We start from the raw sequence: 23,330 nt of genomic DNA, 5'->3' as shown, positions 1-23,330 counted from the left end.
CAAAGCAGCAGAATGGGTGCGCAGGATAAGGGACAAGCATCTGAATGTGTGTGTAGGATAAGAAGTAAAATGGTATCAAACAATCAATTTCTAGAGGACCACTCTGTAATTCAAGGGAGGTTATTTATCATGTTCATTTATGCAATATTAGTTTTACTGTTTTTAAATTTCTACACTGACCAATTGTTGTTATTTCCTTTCTTGACCATGGAGATAAATGGCAATAATCATAGTAAGTGAGTATTATGACATCTCCGAACCAACCATGTTGGAGTATCTAAACAACGTAGCTTATTTTGAGATATTATTAAATGTAGCTGACATGAAGTTCTTTGTTCGTAACACTTAACAACATTACTTATTTAAACAATCAGTACTTATTTATCAATACGCTTATGAGATATTATGAGACTCAATTAAAAGTAAAATAAAAAATTAAATGAAATATGCAGGTGTTCCTTATGAGTTCTTTAAAACAATGTGTTAGAATATAAGTTTTCCATGTTATTATTAAAAAAACAATTGCTTATTTGAATTACTAAACAGTCTCAAGTCCCTACAAAAGATGGTTGTGTAGGCAGTCAACAATTAAAGTAAAACCTTGTCAAATCCTTATAATATTTTTTAAAAAATAATATGACATTTTACTATATTTGTTTTGTGGTCAAACATTTAACTATATTTTTTTCGATGAAGAACATTAAACTATATTATCTCCAAAGAAAATAACATAAGAATGGGGTAATTATTTTTCAGTAAACCAAAAACATCAGTGCTCAATTAGTATACAGTAGGCCCAATAGAATTTTATTTTTTCCCTTACAATCATTATCAAATGGAATCTCGACCATGCTAATGAATAGACCACCGGTGATAGAGACAAGTTCATTAAGGTATGGGTCCTTTTTTCCCCCTTCTTACTCAATGATTTGATATTTAAGTACTACCTGTGATTATTATCACTTGTTCCTATTTAAATACCATTTTCGATGAAATTAACAGTGATTGTATATTTTTCATCCGAAACAGCTGAATTGAGTAAAGAAACTGAGATAGTCATTATAAGTAAAGTTTTAAATTTCGATCTTTTCTCTACATGAGTCAATTTTATGGGAGCTGAAATAGAGTTAACTCTTTTGACAGATATTCTTTTCAACATAAAAGACTTAAAACATCTAGATCTGACAACTGGTCTCACGATTATCATCACTCATACACTTTTCGGGAAAACTTCCCAAGAGGTCACCCATCATAATATTGCTCCAAGGCAAACACACTTAATTTTGGAGTTTTTATGAGTTAGGCTCCCGAAAAGAAAACGTATCTTGTTGTTATGAGTAGTATCAATCAAATCTTTTATGCCATCCTTAACTGTATAGTCTCATACCTATACAGTCTCAGAATACCTCTTGTTCGGGTGCGAGATCAGTTCATTCATGTGTTCATCCGCCTAGAAGCTTGCCAAGAACCGCTCCTTGTCAATCCAAAAATTTTACCAAAGAAAAATCAAACATATACCATTTAAATTTTTGAACCAATTATTCGTATAAAATTTTAACTTTTGAATTATTGTATTGACATTAGCTTTTCTCCCCCAATGAACATTACTTATACTATATCCGGAAATGAAATGCAAATATGACATCATGATTGCCTAAACAAACTTCACAAAATACAAAGCACCTGCACCTACGGCCAATAGAATTAGAGTAATTTGTCTAGTTGGGAAACAAACAGAAAACTATAGACGTGGAGAATTCTCTACGTTTGGTCTGCGATAATATGAACCACATTTGTAGTTTACCCTTCACGCAAAGAGGAACCAATTCACTAGAGCAATACTATCCACATCCTCACTCTAATTTTATAAAGTAAATATAATACAATGTTCACATCAAAACACAGCAGATAATTATACAATATCTAGCTGACAACAAATATACACAAAAAGTCATTGATCTTATCGTTTTTTAAAAATTGTCTTGATTTTTCAATACCTTCTATATGATTGAATTTTGTTGGGGAGAGTCACGGCGAGGAACAATAGGGCAAGGTTGAGAGGAAATACCAAGGAGATCTTGTACACCACATCTTAACCCAAAACCTTAAGGCATTAGGTTTATGGGTCAATATCCTTATAAACTCTCCCTCTTACCTTGGCTTCTCCGATGTGGGACTTGACTCTAACACTTGATTCCAACAATCTCCCTCTCAAGTGTGAGTCCTTCAACCACATCACCCATGGTCCTCCCGTCTGCGGAAGCTATCCACCTTGCACCGCCGTTCGCTGCCAACGGAACCCGCAGCCTAGCCACACTGCTAGGAAGACTATCGACACAAGGAGCCGTCATGGTCCCACGAACCATCGGCTCTGATACCACTTTTAGGGGATTCAAGTACCTCGATTGCATGTAGTAGAGCGAGAAATCACAGATAAAACACACAGCATCTTTGGTCACGCAGTTCGGCCAAATTGCCTACCTCTACGGCTATAGAGTAGCTATAGCTCTTTTGTATTACTTGTGGCATGAAGCATGTGGTACCAAATACAACTTTTAGGGTTACAAAGTTTACATATTTATAGGATACTACTAACCCTAGTAAAACATCATAAAATCTTCTTAAACCCATATACAATCCCCTTAAATCAAATCCTAATAAACTGAATAGATTTAACCCAAAATAAAACAGAAACAAATCTTTCTGACTTTTACTCTTTCTAATGAGCCAAAATCCCAACAATCTCCACCTTGGCGAATTCTCGAACCCTGTGAAGATATCTGCCTCAGTCTTCAGAACTTCGATTCCTTGGGTTTGTACTCCTCCTCATGCTTAACACCGAGAACTTTGTAACAAGTCCAAGCCCGGCTCGAACCTGTCACTAGTGACTGGCATGGTCAATAGTCGCACTACCTTGCAACCGAACTCCACCATGCTCAACACCCTGTTGCTTCACTCCTCCACCTTTGCATCCATCCACTTCTCCTTCCTGGCGTGGCCATCGCCTCTTGAAAGTAGACAGATCTCCACCTTGTTCCGTGTCTTTCAGATCCGTCGGTTTCTCCTCTCACAACGTCTTCTACAATCCTTGTTGACCTCCCTTCGCAGCGGAAGATATCAGCCGTCAATATGGTTACTAACCATCGGCCCTTCCGCAGAAGTTACCCGGCAGTTACCATGGTTACTAACCATCGGCCCCTCTGCGGAAGTTGTCCAGTCGTTACCATGGTCCCACGAACCATCGGCTCTGATACCGCTTGTTGGGAATTCAAGCACCTCGATTGCACGAAGTAGTAGAGCGAGAAATCACAGATAAAGCACACAGCATCTTTGGTCACGCAGTTCGGCCAAATTGCCTACCTCTGTGACTATAGAGTAGCTATAGCTCTTTTGTATTACTTGTGGCATGAAGCACGTGGTACCAAGTACAACTTTTAGGGTTACATTGTTATCCTATTTATAATGGATTCTATTGATCTCTATTTTACAATAAAATCCTAATAAATCCTATAACAATCCCTTAAAACCTTTTACAATCCACAATAAATCAAATCCTATAAACTAAAGATTTTAGCCCAAAATACAATGAGCCAAATCTCAACAATCTCCACCTTGGCCAATTCCGAACTCCCCTATGAAGATCTGCTGCTTTAGTTTCCCGATTCTGATTTCTGGGATTGAACTCCACCTTGCTCAACACCCTGTTGCTTCACTCCTCCACCTTGGCATCCATCCACTTCTCCTTCCCTGGCGTGGCCATCGCCTCTTGAAAGTAGACAGATCTCCATCTTGTTCCGTGTCTTTCTAATCCGTCGGTTTCTCCTCTCACAACGTCTTCTGCAATCCTTGTTGACCTCCCTTCACAGCGGAATATATCAGCCGTCACTATGGTTACCAACCATCGGCCCCTCCGCAGAAGTTACCCGGCCGTTACCATGGTTAATAACCATCGGCCCCTCTGCGGAAGTTGTCCAGCCGTTACCATGGTCCCACGAATCCACTATAAATAGGATAACAATGTAACCCTAAAAGTTGTACTTGGTACCACATGCTTCATGCCACAAGTAATACAAAGGAGCTATAGCTTCTCTATAGCCGCAGAGGTAGGCAATTTGGCCGAACTGTGTGACCAAAGATGCTGTGTGCTTTATCTGTGATTTCTCGCTCTACTACTTCGTGCAATCGAGGTGCTTGAATCCGCTACAAGTGGTATCAGAGCCGATGGTTCGTGAGACCATGGTAACGGCTGAACAACTTCCGCTGAGGGACCGATGGTTAGTAACCATGGTAACGGTCGGGTAACTTCTGCGAAGGGGCCGATGGTTAGTAACCATAGTGATGGCTGATATCTTCCGCTGCGAAGGGAGGTCAACAAGGATTGCAGAAGTCGTTGTGAGAGGGGAAACCGACGGATCTGAAAGACACGGAACAAGGTGGAGATCTGTCTACTTTCAAGAGGCGATAGCCACGCCAGGGAAGGAGAAGTGGATGGATGCCAAGGTGGAGGAGTGAAGCAACATGGTGTTGAGCAAGGTGGAGTTCAATCCCAGAAATCAGAATTAGGAAACTAAAGCAGCAGATCTTCACAGGGAAGTTCGGAATTCGCCAAAGTGGAGATTGTTGAGATTTGTCTCATTATATTTTGGGCTAAAATCTTTAGTTTATTAGGATTTGATTTAATGTGGATTGTAAAAGGTTTTAAGGGATTGTTATAGGATTTATTAGGATTTTATTGTAAAATAGAGATCAATAGAATCCACTATAAATAGGATAACAATGTAACCCTAAAAGTTGTACTTGGTACCACATGCTTCATGCGGCAAGTAATACAAAGGAGCTATAGCTTCTCTATAGCCGCAAAGGTAGGCAATTTGGCCGAACTGTGTGACCAAAGATGTTGTGTGTTTTATCTGTGATTTCTTGCTCTATTACTTCGTTCAATCAAGGTGGTTGAATCCCCTACAAATTTATTTCTGAAGCTGTTTTTGAATTGAGTCAATACTTATAGAACAGTTTTATACAATCAGTTAACGAATTTAAGCAGACACAAAAAATCAGGGGTATATATCACTGGAGTTTCTACTTTCTCTATAGCATATACAAATTAGAAGTGACAATATGTCTATAGAAGTGACAAAGATGTGACTAAGAGCAGTACAATTTTATCACCGACCAATAACAAAACATTTCCCAGTGATTAAGACCTGGTGATGCTTACAACATAACTACTTTGCATTTACGAATGATATAAACAAGTGTTGGGAAACCATAGAGACACAAATTTATAGTTATCCATTTCTATCAACTACTAAGTCTATAAGGACTATCTCTTTAACCACATTAACAAAATACTCCAATCAATGACTTAAGGTTTTGGGTCAAAATGTTATTACGATCAATCTCTTAAGCCCATTAATGAATTCTCAATCCTGTGGGGCTCCCCCTCTTAGTCTAACATCAAGGCCAAGTCCACCATTTCGTCTCCATAGTGATCATCAGACATGTAGTGACCATCCCGGCATGAGCATGTTTGGAAATGAGTCAGTATTGTGCAAAAAGCCAAAATCACTTAAATTGGAAGCTGTCACCCATAGCTTTTTGAGAAAATATGCGACTCTACCAGCGTTAAACGCTGAATCTAACGCACTGTAAGGTAGCGTTTGGTAGACAGGTGGGAAGGGAACGGAACAGGACACATGGGTTCCGTTCTGTGTTTGTCGTGTTTTTAAGATGGAACGGAACGGGACAAAAGGCTTCAGGAACGGGACACTTTGGTTCCCTGAAAAAGGGTGGAACGGAAGGGAACGGAACGGAACACTCTTTTAAAACTTTTGCAAGTTCAAAAATACCCCTAATTTATATTTGAAATTTTATGTATCTAAACAGTTTAAAATCACTTATAAAATTAAAAACACTTATTATATTTGTTGACAAAGTTAAATAAAAATATAATTTTTCAAAAAAATCACTTAAAATAAAATCAATTTTTTTTTCAAAAGTAAAATCACTTTTTGTAAGCAATGATAAACGAGCCAATTAGAGTGCGTTTGATTCAACTTATTTTGGAAAAATCACTTTTTAATCAAAAAATCACTTTTAAAATCAAAAAATCACTTTTTTAATCAAATATCACTTTTTGTGTTTGTTTCAGCTGAAGCTGAAAACAGATTATTTGAAACAGTTACTTTAGCTTATCATGAAAACCTATGATGATAGATGAGAGGAGATAAAAAAAGTGATTTTAATTAGAGTAATCAAACACGAATCAACTTAATTAAAATAAAATCAATTATTTTTTCAAAAGTAAAATCAGTTTTTGTAAGTAATGATAAACGAGTTAATTAGAATGCGTTTAATTCAACTTATTTTAGAAAAATCACTTTTTGTGTTTGTTTCAGCTGAAGCTGAAAACAAATTATTTGAAACAGTTACTTTAGCTTATAATGAAAATCTATGATGATAGATGAGGGGAGTAAAAAAAAAGTAATTTTAATTAGAGTAGTCGAACACGAATCAACTTATGCTTTTCTCAAAATCTCTTAAAAAAATTATAGTTAAAAATCAATATTTTTAATCTAAATAAACGCACTTAAAATAGCTTAAATAGATAATTAGGTTTCTGCTTTTTTCAATAGCATACTGAAACAACTTAAACAATATATAAGTGATTATTTTAAAGAAATAAGTGATTATTTCATGAAATAAGCAATAACAAACAGTTTCTATGCAAAATGTTCAATTGAGTTCAATTTGTTTTTCTCAATCAAATATTAAACATACAAGGTTATATATGTAATTAAAATCATGGTTCTGTTCTATTGACTTGGAGTTACCAAACACAACACATAGAACATTATTGTCCTGTTCCATCCTGTTCTGTCCCGTTCCGTTCTGTTCTGTCCTGTTCCGTCACCAAACGCTACCTAAGTGTTTCCTTGATGGTAGGTAGACCCTGGAACATCATCCATTGTTTTTCAGTGGCTAAGAGTTGCAAATAGTTCCATGGAGACATTAACAAAGGTTGGTTCCACTCTGAGACATAAACAATGGGGACATTGACAAAGGGTAATAAATTCCATTACCTTGTATTGTTGAATATACCACTCACTTCCTAAATTTTGCATGTACCACTGAGCTTCAACTTTCTTTGTCACAAACAAATAAATCTGTGTCCTTAATATGCAATCACGCCATACAATAGCAACAAAATGTAGCAAATTGAGCATGAAGTGACAAGTAGGTGCCATGGTAGACACATGTCATAGCCAAAATAAAAAAAATCATCTTTGTCGTTTTTCACAGCTTTAAATGCTTCAAAGAGGTATCCGTATCTCAATCATTGAATATTGGACAAGTTTAACATGGAACTAGGTCTACATAATGAAGCTTGAAGAGTGTGGTAACAATTAATATCTGAATATCCATTCAACCTAACGATTACCTGACATACCGGTAGTAACAGATTATCAGTTGTAATACTATCTTCAACTTTTATTGTAGAGAAGATAGCCTGACTCAAACACAAAACCTCTGTACCAGTGTAATAGCAAATTGGAAATCCTTTCATAATTGATTCTTTATGGGGATAAATAACTGTAGAATTAATTCTGAAATAAAATAAGTTAATCCAAACACACTAAGCTCACTTTTACCCAGACTACTTCAATGAACACTTTGAAAAGTTACCAAAGGATTTGGATGTTGCAAATTTGGGCCTGTTGGTCATGAGGCACTTCTTCTTGATGATTGGTCAATGAAATTTTGGTTATTGCACAGCTGTTTATTTGAAGAAAATGAGCAAAGTTAATATGTACCGTGGAAAGGAATTACTACATACAAATCAAAGTAGGATGGCTGCAATGAAATCATAGCAATAGCTCAGTTGTAAGGGGAAATCCTTGGAGAAGATTTCTCTTATTCTTCTCATTCAATAACAATAGATATTTTAAATTCTGACTCCTGCTTCCTAACATAGTTGCATTTAAGAACGATATTCAATTTGTTCATTTGACTTCTTGAATCCAAAATCGCATAACTTTCAAAACTTGTGATGCATTTCTTTTAGATATTTAGTCCTTTGTAAAAGCAAATAGTGAAAATAATAAGTACCTAAATGAAAGCAGGCATCATCAATTGACTGCATCAAAGTACATTACCTGTATTGCTCTAGGTAGAAGTTTCTCTGTAACATAAGGAATCCACAATTTCTAACTTAGACATTTTAAATATAAGCTGTTGTATTTCTGTTTTCATTCTTATATGCCTCCAAAATCCATCTTGTTCTTCAGCTACAGCCCACCTCCTCTGAAAGCAAGGCATAAAGTTGGTACACTCAGGAATCACCTAATAAGAATACTCAAGCAATTAATGTGAACGGTGAAGAACATTTTTTTGGTGTGTTAAATTGCTCTCGCAATTCCGACCCGGGTGTGGTGAAGGCCTAAGGTCCCCCCAAGAGCAAAGCACAAGATCAAAAAACAAACCATTATGGTACAACTAGGTGGTAAATGGTAGTACATAATACACAAAAAATAGGGCAAAGCGAATTAATTACCACCTCTATAAGTCAAGCCACTTAAATTTTGTTGGCTTCAATATGAACTTCCTCGGAACTCCAGGTTATAAACTGGCAAGAAATTCATATGCATTCAATGGAGGCAGAGAAGGAGGATCGATATAAGGAGAAGATCCTTGCAAGATTTGCTCCAAGGAATTCTGTGCCATATCACATTGTTAACAACTGACACTGACTCCTCAACTCTTGGTGACACTCCAGCATCTATAAACCTATTTAAGCTAGAGGCGTCCGGCTTGATTGTGGCAGAATGGTACTCAATTAAGAGGTCATGTCTCCCTAACTTAACTGCACTCTGCACTAAATAAACTTGAAGGAGAAAACTTCTTTAGGTAAAGTTGTTAAAGCCCAAGCAAGAACTTTGGGTCTAATAGCAACTCTGGCAGTAGAAGACCTAGTTGGAAAGGGAAACCCTGTTTGAATGATGATGAGGGCTTCCTAGAGAAACAATGTGAGGGATGTTACTGAGAGCTTTAAGGAAGAAACAGTTTTTCACCCCTAACAGGCTAACACCATTAAGGGGGTGGTTTCTCCTTCTTGAATAGAGTTCAAGTGTGCAAACTCAATGTCATGGATGATAAAACAAAGCCGGAAGTCAACACTGCAAAGTAATGGTGCAACCAAATTCACAAGACTGGCAACAGCCTCACAACAATGGAGAGTGTGTGCAATAATGAGAATGGGTTCACCAATGAGTAATAATTCCCATAACAACCAAAGCTGCAACAAAAGGCCACGGAAAGCACAGAAAATATCTGAATCATGGAAAAAAAACTTTTGGGGTAGACTGATTATTAGGAAGAAAAGATGCTCACAGGAGAAGCAGACTCATCAACAGATACTCCACTTTCAATGGGCAAGGTGTGTAGAGGTGACAAGTTCTCTTTAAGAGTTGCATTCCTAATAGGAAGATTCCAGTAGGAGAAGGCCATGTTGAAACATCAATTACAATAGCCTCTACTCTCTAGTGCTTTCTTACCAATATGGCAATATCAAAATATAAGGGGCCTACAATTTGTAACAAAGGTTTGAACATTCTAGAATAAGCACTGTGGAACAAAGCCATATGTCTGCATTAGCCTCCCATATGTCTCTGTCTATTGAAGACAAAATCATTCATTAGAGACATCAATTAATACTACTTGATCTGGATAAACTTCTTCAAACATTATTTTTATCCATGGAATTTGGAAAAACCTTCTTATCTGGTCTAGTTATCTTAAAATGAGTGATATTGCTGGTTTGTGATTTAAGGCACCTAGGAAATTTGAAAACAAGAATATACAATCATTGAATGCTTGACTAAATTTGTTGGATAAATGGATAACACCATCTTCATTGGTCAAAGAAGTCAAATTCAACTTTCACCAACAAAAAATCTCAATTCGTTTTTTGTTTTTTGCCCTCTCTCCCACTGTACAGGGAATTCAGAAACCTAGCATAAACAAAGCATTAATTTGCACATTTCATTCTTACTTTGGTTATGAACCAAACAAGTTTTCTAAGCAAAAAGCTTATGCTGCAAGATCCACATTCGATAATGTATTTTTCTAAGCAACCAAAATCATGGTATGAGAGTGGCAAATTCAATTTCAACAAGATGCATCAAATGGATACCTGAATTTAGGAAGTTAAGAAACCAGACACAGTCCATGGCAATGGCACCAACCGATTTGGAAACCAAACTGGTAGAGAAGAGTGGACTATAGCTGGAATTACCAGCAAATTATGTGCATATTTGGAAATGCTGCAGTTGAGGAGGTTATACACATGAAAAATGAATTATATGGAATATTGAACCTTATTTTATTAAAGAATCCGATCCAAATCTGAATTAAACTGATACACATGTATGATTTCAAAATAGTATTTTATTAGTATCTTTCTTAATTAAATATATAGACTTTTTTAATTTAAGCACATGGTTTTTATGGTTTTTGTGCTTAATTTTAACCATACAAGTGATCATCTGGATGCCAAGATCTTAGCCCTCCATTATAGATTTCTTCTACATGAATCTAGAAACAAATCATCACCATTGAGAAGAAATTTACAATGGAGGGCCAAGATCTTAGATGACCCACTTGTATGACCAAGATCTAGAACTATGTGCTTTTTTGGTTATATTTGATTGAGAAAGATACTCATAAATATTATTTTAAAAACTTTACGTAAAACTATATATATATATATATGTATGTATGTATGTATAATTATATATTTGAAAAATAACAAAATTTAAATTATTCTTACTAGTTTTGTATTAAAATTAGTTAAAATGTGAATTGTTACATTAAAATAAGAATCTAGTCAATTATATATAATTATTAAGTAATGAGAAACCTAGCCCCTACCCCCTCAAAGTGGGGTTTCGTCAAAGATGAGTCAGGTTGGGAATTATCATTCGGATTTGATTATCGTGTCTATTAAAGACAAACTTTTGAAAATGTGAGAGAAAAAATATATCTAGATGAACAAAGAACTATAATTTATTATATTATGAATTTTTATTATTTTTTGCTGCTTCGAAAAAAGTTATGAATTTTTATTAATTGATGTTGGAATAGAAATATAGTTATGAAATTGTATATATTCATTTCTTAATTCTCATAGCATAAATATGAAAAGTTTTATTAGTAATAATAATGTTTTGATTTGCAGATGAAATATTTGATAGCTTGAAGAAAAATGCTAGTAACACTCTCTTCAATTCTCTCTTGAAGATTATGATTCGTTAAAATTCAAGTAGGGTTCACTAAGAATATGAGACCCACATGAATTTCAACCAATCAATAATAGTGTTGAAGAGAGTTTATGAAAGGGGGTGTTGCTAGCCTTCTCTACTTTGAATGTAGTTTTAAATATTCTAAGGTTTATTTACTTTTCTCAGTGAAAAATGAAAGCTAAGACTAAAACTGAATGGAGCAACCCCATTCCTCTCAGTCTCATGGGAACTACGAACCATATTTGCTTACAACAAGGAAGTTTATGATAGCCTCATTTTGTTCTATGCTGTTTATGTTATCTCAGGGCTCCCGGTGGTTTGTGGCAATGAAAATTTACACCACTTCTGTACTTCCCAGTGTTCTTGAAGTTTATACTTTATATGTTTATGGCTGTAAAATTCATTATGACCAAAGAAAGTGGGAGTTTATCTTATAACCATGGCGTTTCCTACTATTAGATTGAAGGTAGAAAGTGGAGCAGCACCAATTTCCAATTGATAGTTTCCTAAAGTTATAAATTATCAAAGCCTCTATTTATCTCTTTCAAAGATTTTAAAAAACTCATTTCTACTAAAAAAAGATCCAAAAAAAATAATAAAGAATAGAAGCATAGTTCTTACACGTGAGTGGCCCAGGAGAGAAAAGAAAAGGTTCTTACACATGATAAAAAGAAAAGAAAAAGATATTAATGACACTCATCACAATCATCTTTAGAACCTGTAAGAATCTAGTCTAAGTTTAGAATATATATATACAAATTGCAAAAAGGAGATAAAGCAAAACAAAATCAAATTGAAAAGCCAAAGTAGCAACTGCATGCTCTATAGTCTATTCTTCCTACCCTTTGATGTGGTATTAGACAATGAACAAGTTGGTGTTAAATTCATCTCAAAGCAAAAACTGTAACTGTTAAAACTAAAACATTTACTTTCTCCAGTCCCTTTCTTCTATGTAAGAAGTTAACTAAGTTAACGCCTAGACATCATATACGGGCAAGCGCTCTGCTATAGAGTCACGGCAAATTGGACACTTCTTACACTTCTCTGAGCAAGTGCTGCAGATCATGCAAATCAACCATAAGGACAAACTATGAAATTAAATGAAATGAAATGTGTCATTGACCATAATTTATTTGATCTTACCTGCAAAGGACACGATGCCTACATGGGAGCAATACAACACTAATCTCTCCCTCAAAACAAATTCTGCATAACACTTTCTCCTGAGAAATACAAAATATGAACATATAAGTTGGCAACAACATTCAGAAGCTTCACTGGATGAAAGGGTTGAAACCTATATTATTGATTTTTGTCATAATTCCACGAAATAGCTCAGTTATCAGATTAAGTGTAACTCACATTACTGCATGTTTTTATGATACAGCAATGACAGCACATTTAACTTAATCGTTTTATGATCGTCAATCTATTCATATTTCCACTATAATCATTAAACAAACAGACTTTGATTAACAACACAAAAATCCTATGCGTGATGTATAAAACAAGACTTCCCTTCCCCGGTAATATCGTGGAGGTAACTGATCACTGAGATTTACTCCCCAAGATTTAAAATTAAAGAATATTCTAAATGAATGATGCCATTTACCATGTCTTGAATGGTATAGCATGATGACCCTTGCCATTGTGATGGCTTTGGAAAATGCATAGTACTAGCATATGACTAAAATACTGATAGAAGTTAGAAGCTTTTACATTTTTAAGTCTTTCATACTCCTGTTGGCTGTATTTTATAATTTCCGTCTGCTCACCAAGAGCTGCCTGGAGTCTCCACACCTGAAATTAGAAAATTTTAGCCATGCTTAAGAAAGAAAATCAGAGTTATTGACTAACTGACAATTTGTGTGCCTAATATTGAACGTATGAGCATAACGAACTACAACCTATGTAAATAATTTCAACCATGCTACTCAAGAGTCAAGGCCATATCCAAATGAATATACTCCACCTTAAGTTATTTATTTATATCATATAACTGTCATTACCTCCTCAGCGAGATCCTTTTTAGGCATTTTCTTAACAATCTCAGGAGGATAACCACAGAAAGTATTATACCTGTGCAAGGGAAGTCAAAATTACAAAGATCATTAGAAATAACTACGTGGTGAATAAATATTAACAAATTGAAAACAGCTTACGTATCTCACAAGTATCATAAGAAGGGACAAAAGGGATGTCTCACAAGTAATAAAGTTCTAGTGTCAAACACAGGAATAGTGAGAAACCTGTATTTTTTATCCTTAAAGAAAAACGTCTTTCTCCCCTCCCTAATGTTAATTGTATCATTTGTGAACTTGAATGTTTCAATTAATCTCAATTTGGTCTTTCCATAAGATCCATACACCTTAAATATGTATGTTATGACTTGTGATGATGGAAGTACTATACTACTATCTGATGCAATCATTGGCGTAAAATCGCTAAGTTACCATGCCTAGTACCTAGAGAATTCCATTCTATCAAAGTAATACCATGGATCACATTTTTATTGCAGTCACCAGCAATCCTGTTATAGTCTTTTGTTTGGGGGCATACTTAACAGATTTTCTAATTCCTCTTTTATCTTCAAAATAAATCTCATTAGAATAACAACTGCTCCTAGAGACTTTGCATGGAACATATGTATGGGCCAACACATTATTTACATTCTATGATGGTATACACTAAGGTTCAATAAATGAAATAATGCTTACCCCGATGCTCCCTCATGGTACAATCGTGCCTGTTCTTCCCGACTCCCTTCATCAATTGACCACCAACCTAATAATCTGATTCCACGAATTGTCAGACTTAGTGCAACAAACTACATGCAGATGGTAATTCAACAAGATCACAGCTTCCATTGTTAAAAACTCTGACGTCAATAGACATCGGTGGTGTCATCTCCAATCATAAAAGTAGTAAAAATAATAAGGGCAAAAAAAAATCAGATAACTCCCTTGAGGCTTGGAGAGCATCTTTTTGAAAAATTTGACCCCAAGTATACATTCGATTTATTTTCTACAATCATATTAGTGGAAAAAATAATAACACAGGAAAAATCCAATCACTACCAGCCCATTGGGTTTGGCGACATCCTCAGGTAGATGTCCAATACATTTGTTCAATTTGTGAATTAAATCAATAAGAGTCAAGTTAGTTTTATATATCGTACATAAAAAGACCCAAATTCAAAACTACCAAACAAATAGTCCCGTTCTATTGGTTCAGCGCCCACAAAACATTATATCTACCAAGAACTTTCACAGGGTTTTACATAATATCAATAAATAGATTTGAATAGAATATGTTAATCAATGATTTATTTGATTTGAGAAAAACCTGATGGACTGGAGTTTTATGACACAACATATGCCCATTGACATGTTAAATGAAATTACAAATTGGACGAAAGAGCTCAAAATTAAGTAATATCATGATAAAGCTCAGGGGAACGGAATGACTAATTGAAATCAGGCCAAACAACAGGGTTTTAACCTAAATCTTTCCCTAATAATAATAACAACCAAAGAGGATTCATTACCTAGAACCATGGTGCAAGAATCCCAAACAATCCTGAGCTCTCAAAGAAACTCTAAAATATATTCCTCCACCAGCTCCACTTCGTAGCAGAAGCACAAGTTTCTCCACAAACTTGGATACAGATAACACCACAGCAACACCTTGAAGTAGGAAAAGGGGAGAGAAAATAACTGGAAGAGGTAGATACACGGCACGAGCAGGTGTTCCCTGAAATGCAAAACAGCTCAGATCTTCCAATACAATATCCCAAAGGCTGGCCCTACATACAATTCAAATAACACATACCTCTAAATGCATGCAAAGAAGAACCTGGAATGCAATAACTGGTACTTTCATGAAATGACCTCCTATGTCTTGAAGGCTGCAAATTCTCCCCTCACGATTTTCCTCTGAAGAAAGTGTTAAACCACTGTTCCAGTCAAGATATCTAATTGCAGTAGAAGATGAACTGGCTTCTCTGGAATTTCTATGAATGACCGGATTGGACCACTTTGTACATACAAGAAAAGCAAAGCACTCGGCAATACTGCAAAATAATGTTGTAAAAATCTTTTGTAAAACTTTCAAGCCAACATTCTAAGAAAATCAAAGATAATTATCAAAAAACATGCTAGTGCTTGGACAAGAGAAACCTACGCAAAGTTAATAAATAAGTCCCACCAGCCTAGAGCACCTACGTCACCTGTATTAACAAGAAATAAAGGCCAAAAAATACAGATTAATCATATAAGAACAAGGGTAAACAAAATGTCTTATTCATCACCTAGATATTATTACAGATTCCAAAAAGGTCAAACGTCATAAAATGGACTCTTCATTTTTTATTCTTTAATAAAAAGAAGTCATCATGACATTGTAGTATCAACAGGTGCTGCTCTTTATATCGAAGGAAACCACATTTTTTTATGAAGCATAGTAAAAAAACTCAATTTTGGTAGTTATTCATTCTTTTTTCTGATACATAGCAGTCCTATTTCCCAGGGAAAATACTGAAGATATAACAAAAAATGACCTTTGCAGAAGCAGCGTAAAACAATATTCATAAGGAATCACAAAATTGTTATCACAAGTTAAAAATTAACACTGATGGAATTTATAAAGAATAAATGAAAAATTCATCTACCAACTATAGAAGAAAAGAGTTACCACTCAGTTTTAAGAGGGTGAAGATTGTGGCAGCAATGAAGAACACCATAGAGATTGCAATCCAAAAGTGCTACAAACAAAGAGTAATTGGTATATGAGGACATGAAAAACGAAAGACACTAAGGTTCAAATAAGATACACTTTGAATTTTTTATTTTATCCAGGTAAAGCTAAGCATGGCAATATCAGTTAAAGACAGCCAGACACTTTTGTCAATACAAAATCTTGGTAGTGAGAGCAACATTGTTGTTTCAAACAATAGAGAATTATTAAAAAAATGATATGAAAAATCCTAGTCAACCAAGATAATCTGATATGTCAATACCACAGCTTCAGTTGCAATAATTTCCCTCCAATATCAAGTTAATATTAATTCGAAATTCATATATAGAGAAAATATTTAATGAAAATAGATAACAGAGGAGAAGAGAAAAGCAATGATCCTGCATAACATTTCAAATTGTCCAAGACTTGCAAACTGGAAACCACCCTGATCCACAAACTAAGAGGCAATTTCCAAAGATGCTCAGGAAAGTATAAGATCAAAGTACGTGCATAAAGCAGCAGATATTAGAGATATTTAGCGGCTAAAGTATTTGTTATCATATAATAACGTATTAGAGATATTTAGCAGCTAAAGTATTTGTTATCATATAATAACAATAGATTGATTGCATTACGAGTGTTAGAGAATATACTCACAATGTTTTCCAAAAAAAAGCATTCACAATTATTTGATGCATGTCACTTTCTATCTTAAGAGAGTACTGCACTGGATTTTTGTTTCATAACACAGATAGCCCTAAAATGTAAACTTAAGCGTAACAAATCTCTTCAGTTAAACTACTTCAAAATGCAAAGAGTACAACAGTCGCTAACAATTTATAACACTTAACTTCAAATAAAATATTTTTCAAAAGTCGACGCGAATTCTCCAAATTTCAATAAAACATCTAATATTAAACGAGCACTAATATGAGTTATCTGAGAATGGAATCGAAACTAAATTCATCTCAATTTCATTCATCTAATAATAATAATTCAAAAAACCGTGGCCATGCACAGCTTACACACAATGTTTCCTGAATTACTGTGGCATGTATAATCAGATAGATCTGGTGTCTAGCGCACTTTCCCATATGAAATGAAATCATTATTTATCAATGACAAAAGTGATGAAGGCTTGAACACCATGAATCATTATTCCTTTAATTTAATTGTCTGTGTTAATTAGTTAGTTATATTAGAGAACTCAACAAAGACCATGAAAGATGGATGACATGTAGGACATTCATTAAAAGGAACCTTACAGGAAGAGTTTCCCAGATTGCTTCATCACTCATGCTATCTTCATCCCCTGGCATTAGAGCCCTACACATTCTGCACAAAAAACAAATATTGATTGTTTACAAACGACGCAGAAATAATCAAACTACATGAGCCCGCACCAATGAACCATGTTGAAGGACTTCACATTCAATACTTTAAAAAAGCACATGATAACAAACCCAACGATGTACATCAATAATTAAGTTTTAATATTCTTTACAGAAGGAGAGAGAGAGAGAGAGAGAGAGAGAGAGAGAGAGAGAGAAGACAGCAAAGAAACATGCTAGAGTATCTATTCAGGCAGGTGTAGAGAATATAGGTGATTACTCATGCATCCATTGATTTTCCTACCACAAGAGTACAACTCAAAAGAAATAACTGTTTATGAGAGCTATCCTAAAGAAGTTACCTGAAATTGTCAATGAGAATAATGATTTCAAATGTTAGTAAGGGAAGGAACACAATCTTCAGATTGACTGCTGCAAAGCCACGAACTGCGCATAAATAAATGCATTAGTTTACATGGAAATCTAGCAGAAATGCAATTACAGAATTCAAATCTTCAGTTTTGACAAAAGTATTTCACTTCACCAACACAAGGATATGCCTATGCTCACAATTCTAATGTAGAAATTTGTAACATCAATGTAGCTAGATAAACAAATCATACCAACTCAATATTTCTTAAGAAGTACTCCATGCACAGACAGCTGAAATGCATATTGAATGCATGGAAGTAATTGGAAACTCCTAACTATGATAACACGGTAGCATAGAGTAGGAAATGTACCATATAAGCTCTCAAGATATATACAAAGGAGCAATTCAAATGCAATAAGCAATGGGGTTGCGACGACCGTATGGCATGGTGCCCACTGTCACAACATAAAAAATCAGTATAGTGTATAAGCGTTGACAGGGAAAAAAATACACTTGATAATAGTAAATTATAAAAGAGAAAATAAAGTCAACAACCTTACTATAAGGTTTTATCCATGGTAGCCAAAGAACAGGACAGAAACTCATAGTTCTTAAGTCAAATGGCCCAATATCCACAACAAAAAGACAAAAACTCAAAATAGAAACTGTCAAATTTTAGTTAAGAATGGCACTGACATACATGTCGATTACGTGGAGCTGATGGTGCAGGTAATGAAAACCTTCCTCGAGCGACAACGGCATGGAACATCCAAAGAGGTGAAAATATTGTCCTGAATATTAAAGTAGAAGTCAGTAATTGACAATCACTATATTCTTAGAATCCAATATCCAACACATGTTCCCCCACATGTTTACTATATTAGAATATTCATATCAACAATTTTTAGACAACACCAGTTTTTTTCAGGAAACCTTTTACATTATATATATTTATTTGCTGAAAGACTGTGTTTTGACGGACTTGCACCAAGCTAATACCACAACTATACATCCTCCGCTTTCGGAGTCTCTCTAACCTCTTAAGTTTTTTCATAAAGGTAGGCCCCACTTTGAATTAGTTACTAAATAATTCCAGTACTTCTTCAGCATGCAGTTAAAAAAAGCTTGCAAGTTGACCAAAAAAAGAAGGCAAAAGCTTGCACACTCTTTGATTATCTTGATCTACCAAGTATTATGATATAAGTTCACAAAAATAAAGTGCACTTATTTTCAATCAAGGCCATAACTTCAGTTGACAGTCATCTACACCCCATTCCCTATTTTCCACCTTCCCACATTCCACCGGCTCAACCAAGCAGACACTTCTCCTTGTTTGAACAATTTCATACAGCAGAAAACATAAGTCAAGGCTGAATTAAAACAGTTGACAATCCCCACATTGCACCTTTTAGGTGGTAATTACAATATTACCAAAACAGATCCTACAGTGTCTTATCAGCGGTTGGCACAACTATTATGATGGACGGCAACCATTTTTAATGGCGAAAATCCCTCACACTACATTACAAACCGCCACGTGAAACAACCACACACATTGTCAATTTGCACTCAGAACATGTTTCCAGAAACAAAACACATTGTTTTCTTAAAATCAATTCACTTGCCAAATTTCGGGTCAATCAGAGCCAGAGTGGCAGCAGAATCAAGTGAAAGATATTCAATTCATCTCTTGAGAATTAGATAAGGCATCCATGTGGGGCCAAATGCCCCACCAACCTTTAATCTCCTCATTCTTTCTCACAACACAAAAGGAAACAAACACAACCCATTAAGGAAACTTCATCACCAAACCCTCCCACCCCAAACGAAAAAAAAAAAAACCAACAATAAATCATTAAATCCACCACTTAAATAAACAAAAAGCAACAAAAATTTGATTATGAGAATTTGCAACCCTTCAATAAGAAGCATGATGAAAACCTAAAATTTGAAAAATGAAACCCAAATTGGGCATGCAATGAAAGCAGAATGAGAAAAGCAAATCAATGAATTCAAAAACTAACCACCAAGAGGAAGAGAGTTGATGATCGAGCTTGAGAAGGAGCAAGAGAGTGAAGCAGAAGAGAAAAGTGTGTGCAGCGAGTGCCTGCACTGACTTCAACACCCTTCGCCAGCTCATCTTGTTCCTTTGATACCCAAATCCGAAAATAGCAAAACAGAGTGAGATTGTGAGTCAGAGAATCAGGGTTTTGTTGTGCGCCGCAGAAACAGGGGGCGCCATCGGAAACTGAAACCGAAAGCAAAAAGCAAAAGATACATTCAACACACGTCACAGTTCACATTTATATCAAAAAAAAAAAAAGGAGAAAAAATCTAGTGATTGACAGAGATATCTACCCAGATTCAGAAGGCAACGCAGTTTTCAATTTGGAAGAAGAATGAATAGAGATAGAGAGTGATGATGATCAGAGAAGAGAAAGAGAAGAAGAAGAAGAGAAGAGAAGAGTTGAGTTGAGAGTCTATGTCAGCACTACCACAACGCCTGCCACCCAAACTATCTTACGTTGGTACTTGTTCCTTGTTGGAAATATACAAAATTATGTTTTTAGTCCCTCAAAAAATGTGATTTTTTTTGGCTTAAATATGTTGGAGGTCCCTCTAAAATAGGGGTTATTTGGTTAAGGCCCCTATAATTTTTTTTGGGTGGAATAAGCCCCTAATGTGAAAATAATATACAGTGATAAGCCCCTGCCGTGAAGTTTCGTTTAATTTCTGATGATTCTGCAAACGACGCTGACGTGGATTATATTTTGTGAAAATTATTCAATTCAAGAAGGTGTCACGTAAGTAAATTAGAGTTGAAAAAATAAAAATAAAATAAAAACCCAAAGTAAAAACCCTAAGTACGTTTGGGGATTTTACTTGGTTTTTTACTTTGGGTTTTTATTTTTTTTATTTTTTCAACCCTAATTTACTTACATGGCACCCTAATAATTTTCACAAAATATAATCTGTGTCAGCATCGTTTGCAAAATCATCAAAAATTAAACGGAACCTCACGACAGGGGTTTATCACTATATATTATTTTCACATTAGGGGCTTATTCCACCCAAAAAATTTTGTAGGGGCCTTAACCAAATGACCCCTATTTAAGAGGGACCTTTAACATATTTAAGCCATTTTTTTTTGTTAATTCATGTGAATATACATTGTTATTTATTTATTTATGTTTTTGTTGTTAAGTTTTACTTATGAGATTCTTAAGATAATGACTCAATGGTACTTCCCATTTTCTAGTTGTGGTTTTTTATCAGATTTGACAGTGTGGGATTGACTCATTCACATAATTCAGTGTCACCTAACTTTGCATATAAGAAATGCTACCCACATTTCGAAATCGCGAAATATCTAGCGGCGCGGGTGCTATCCGAGAACAATTAGTAGTAGGTGAAATTTAACGACTAAGTTATGTAAACAGTTGGGTTGCACCAAGGCAATTAAGTATAAAAAACACAAAATAGAACAGATGAGTCATCGTTTTAATATTCACGTATTCAAAACTTAAGAGGTAGGATAACTAAAATAAATAACAAAATATATAGGCTTAAATATGTTGGAGGTCCCTCTAAAATAGGGATCTTTTGGTTAAGGCCCCTACAATTTTTTTTGGGTGGAATAAGCCCCTAATGTGAAAATAATATATAGTGATAAACCCCTGCCGTGAGGTTCCGTTTAATTTCTCATGATTCTGCAAACGACGCTGACGTAAATTATATTTTGTGAAAATTATTCAATTAAAGAGGGTGCCACGTAAGTAAATTAGGGTTGAAAAAATAAAAACCCAAGTAAAAAACTCAAGTAAAATCCCCAAACATACTTGTGTTTTTTACTTTGGATTTTCATTTTATTTTTATTTTTTGATCCCTCATTTACTTACGTGGCACCCTCTTTAATTGAATAATTTTCACAAAATATAATACACGCCAACGCCGTTTACAGAATCATCATAAATTAAACGGAACCTCACGGTAGGGGCTTATCACCATATATTATTTTCACATTAGGGGCTTATTCCACCCAAAAAAATTTGTAGGGGCCTTAACCAAAGCACCCCTATTTTAGAGGGACTTCCAACATATTTAAGCCAAATATATATATATTTATAGGGATGAAAAACTAAGAAATATGTTTTCAAGAGATTAAAATCAACATTTGACACATTTTTAGGGAAAAAACATATTTAAGCCTATTATTTCCATCAAATTAATTATTGTTGATTAATATTCATCATTAACATAAAACAAAGAGTTCACCAATATATCTCTCAAAAAGGAGAGTTCGCAATTTTTTTTTTATCTTTTAGAGATGTAACCCGTTTGAAAAAATAGTTTTATATTCATATTAATAAATATTTTTTCGGGGAAATTTTTTTTGGTTTTTAAAATGATAGAACGGAAAGAAAACATTTTTAGACTACCGGGCAAGATACTAATGACATGATAGGGAGACCTGCAGATGCCCACTCCAAAATAGGAGCGTCGGGGATCTCCCCCGAGAACGGTTGCCCACTAACAGTGATTTTACGGACTTAGGGGGATTCGAACCCTCGACTTATGAGGATGTGAGAGTTAAACCTGAAACATGAAGTCAGTTGTGCAACCCATGTTGACATTTTTTTCTCGGGGATTTAAGTTTTTTTTTTTGTACATCGAAAAGATAAATTGCACCCGCCAGAAATCGATCTTTAGACCTCCCCTACCCAACTCATATGTCTCTCATTTCTTACCACTTGAGCTATCATACGCGGATTTGAGTTTGTATTCTCATTCTTATTCTTAGTATTAACTCGTAAATATTAATTTCTACATGTCCTAAAAATATTTGCCTAAAATAAACGCATTTACTCTCTTACCCTCAGTGGCTCTTCAGTCTTCATTGTTTTGTTTGTTGCGTTTGCTGTTTTTGCTATGGTGACCTCTAATGTGGACCAATTTAAAGTGGTCTAATTTTAGACCACTTTTTTTAACCTGCTATAACAGGTCAACACATCTTTTTTTAAAGATATTTAATATATGACAAATTTTTAATGATATTTTTTCTTTAAAAACATAAATAATGTGTTGACCTACTATACCAAATTAAAGTAGGTAGTGTAAAATTACACCACCTAAAAGTGGTGCATATTAGGTTCTACCTTTTGCTATATCGTAGATTTTGAGGATCGAAATTCTGTTGTTTCCTTTTCGTGAAATAAGTAATTAAATTTAAATAGACCATGTTATTGTCTTGTCATTCGTGAGAATGAAAAGCGTGTGTGGGCACAAACGGAGGAAATCTTTGGTTCAATTTTATATTTTAAAAGTATGTTGAAAAAAGAAACTTTTTTTTTGAATTTGATGTTGAAAAAAGAAAACTAAACGATCATTAAACAATATCATTACTCCAATCAAAGTGTACCTACTAATAATTAATGGACATGTTTCCCTGAAATTGTAACAATAATAAATAGATAAACGAGTAGCACACGCTACGCAAAGCATATACTCCAAATTATTAGTACTTATAAGAGCATCTCTAATGCAAGGTTCTTAATTCTTATTTTAGAGTTAAGAACTAAGAACTAAGAA

General features: G+C 34.9%; 1 protein-coding gene and 1 pseudogene across 1 annotated transcript; both read right to left on the bottom strand.

Moving 5' to 3' along the window:
* Window positions 1–6,687: 6,687 nt before the first annotated feature.
* On the bottom strand, window positions 6,688–10,184 carry LOC130715178 (uncharacterized; annotated as a pseudogene).
* Window positions 10,185–11,967: 1,783 nt separating this feature from the next.
* Window positions 11,968–20,259, bottom strand: LOC130713903 (uncharacterized). The gene is made up of 15 exons (XM_057563730.1): window positions 20,100–20,259; window positions 19,766–19,989; window positions 18,442–18,532; window positions 18,112–18,196; window positions 17,731–17,815; window positions 17,303–17,372; window positions 15,993–16,062; window positions 15,483–15,528; window positions 15,132–15,372; window positions 14,848–15,053; window positions 14,018–14,092; window positions 13,310–13,379; window positions 13,020–13,100; window positions 12,444–12,523; window positions 11,968–12,355 (listed from the first exon to the last, which is right to left on the bottom strand). The coding sequence occupies exons 2-15, from the start codon at window positions 19,879–19,881 to the stop codon at window positions 12,277–12,279; spliced, it is 1,395 nt and encodes a 464-aa protein (XP_057419713.1). The 5' UTR covers window positions 19,882–19,989; window positions 20,100–20,259; the 3' UTR covers window positions 11,968–12,276.
* Between the last annotated feature and the right edge of the window lie 3,071 nt (window positions 20,260–23,330).

This window comes from Lotus japonicus, chromosome 4, assembly GCF_012489685.1.
Source record: "Lotus japonicus ecotype B-129 chromosome 4, LjGifu_v1.2".
NCBI classification, from domain to species: Eukaryota; Viridiplantae; Streptophyta; class Magnoliopsida; order Fabales; family Fabaceae; genus Lotus; species Lotus japonicus.
The sequence above is the reverse complement of the archived record's forward strand: the minus strand, read 5'-3'. Positions and strand labels throughout refer to the sequence as shown.

Coding starts and splice junctions, on each gene's coding strand:
- LOC130713903 (XM_057563730.1), bottom strand. CDS start 19,881: ATGAGCTGGCGAAGGGTGTTGAAGTCAGTGCAGGCACTCGCTGCACAC. Junction 17,373..17,730: donor ATTCTCATTGACAATTTCAG/GTAACTTCTTTA, acceptor TTTTTTGTGCAG/AATGTGTAGGGCTCTAATGC. Junction 15,373..15,482: donor GACTTATTTATTAACTTTGC/GTAGGTTTCTCT, acceptor ATTATTTTGCAG/TATTGCCGAGTGCTTTGCTT.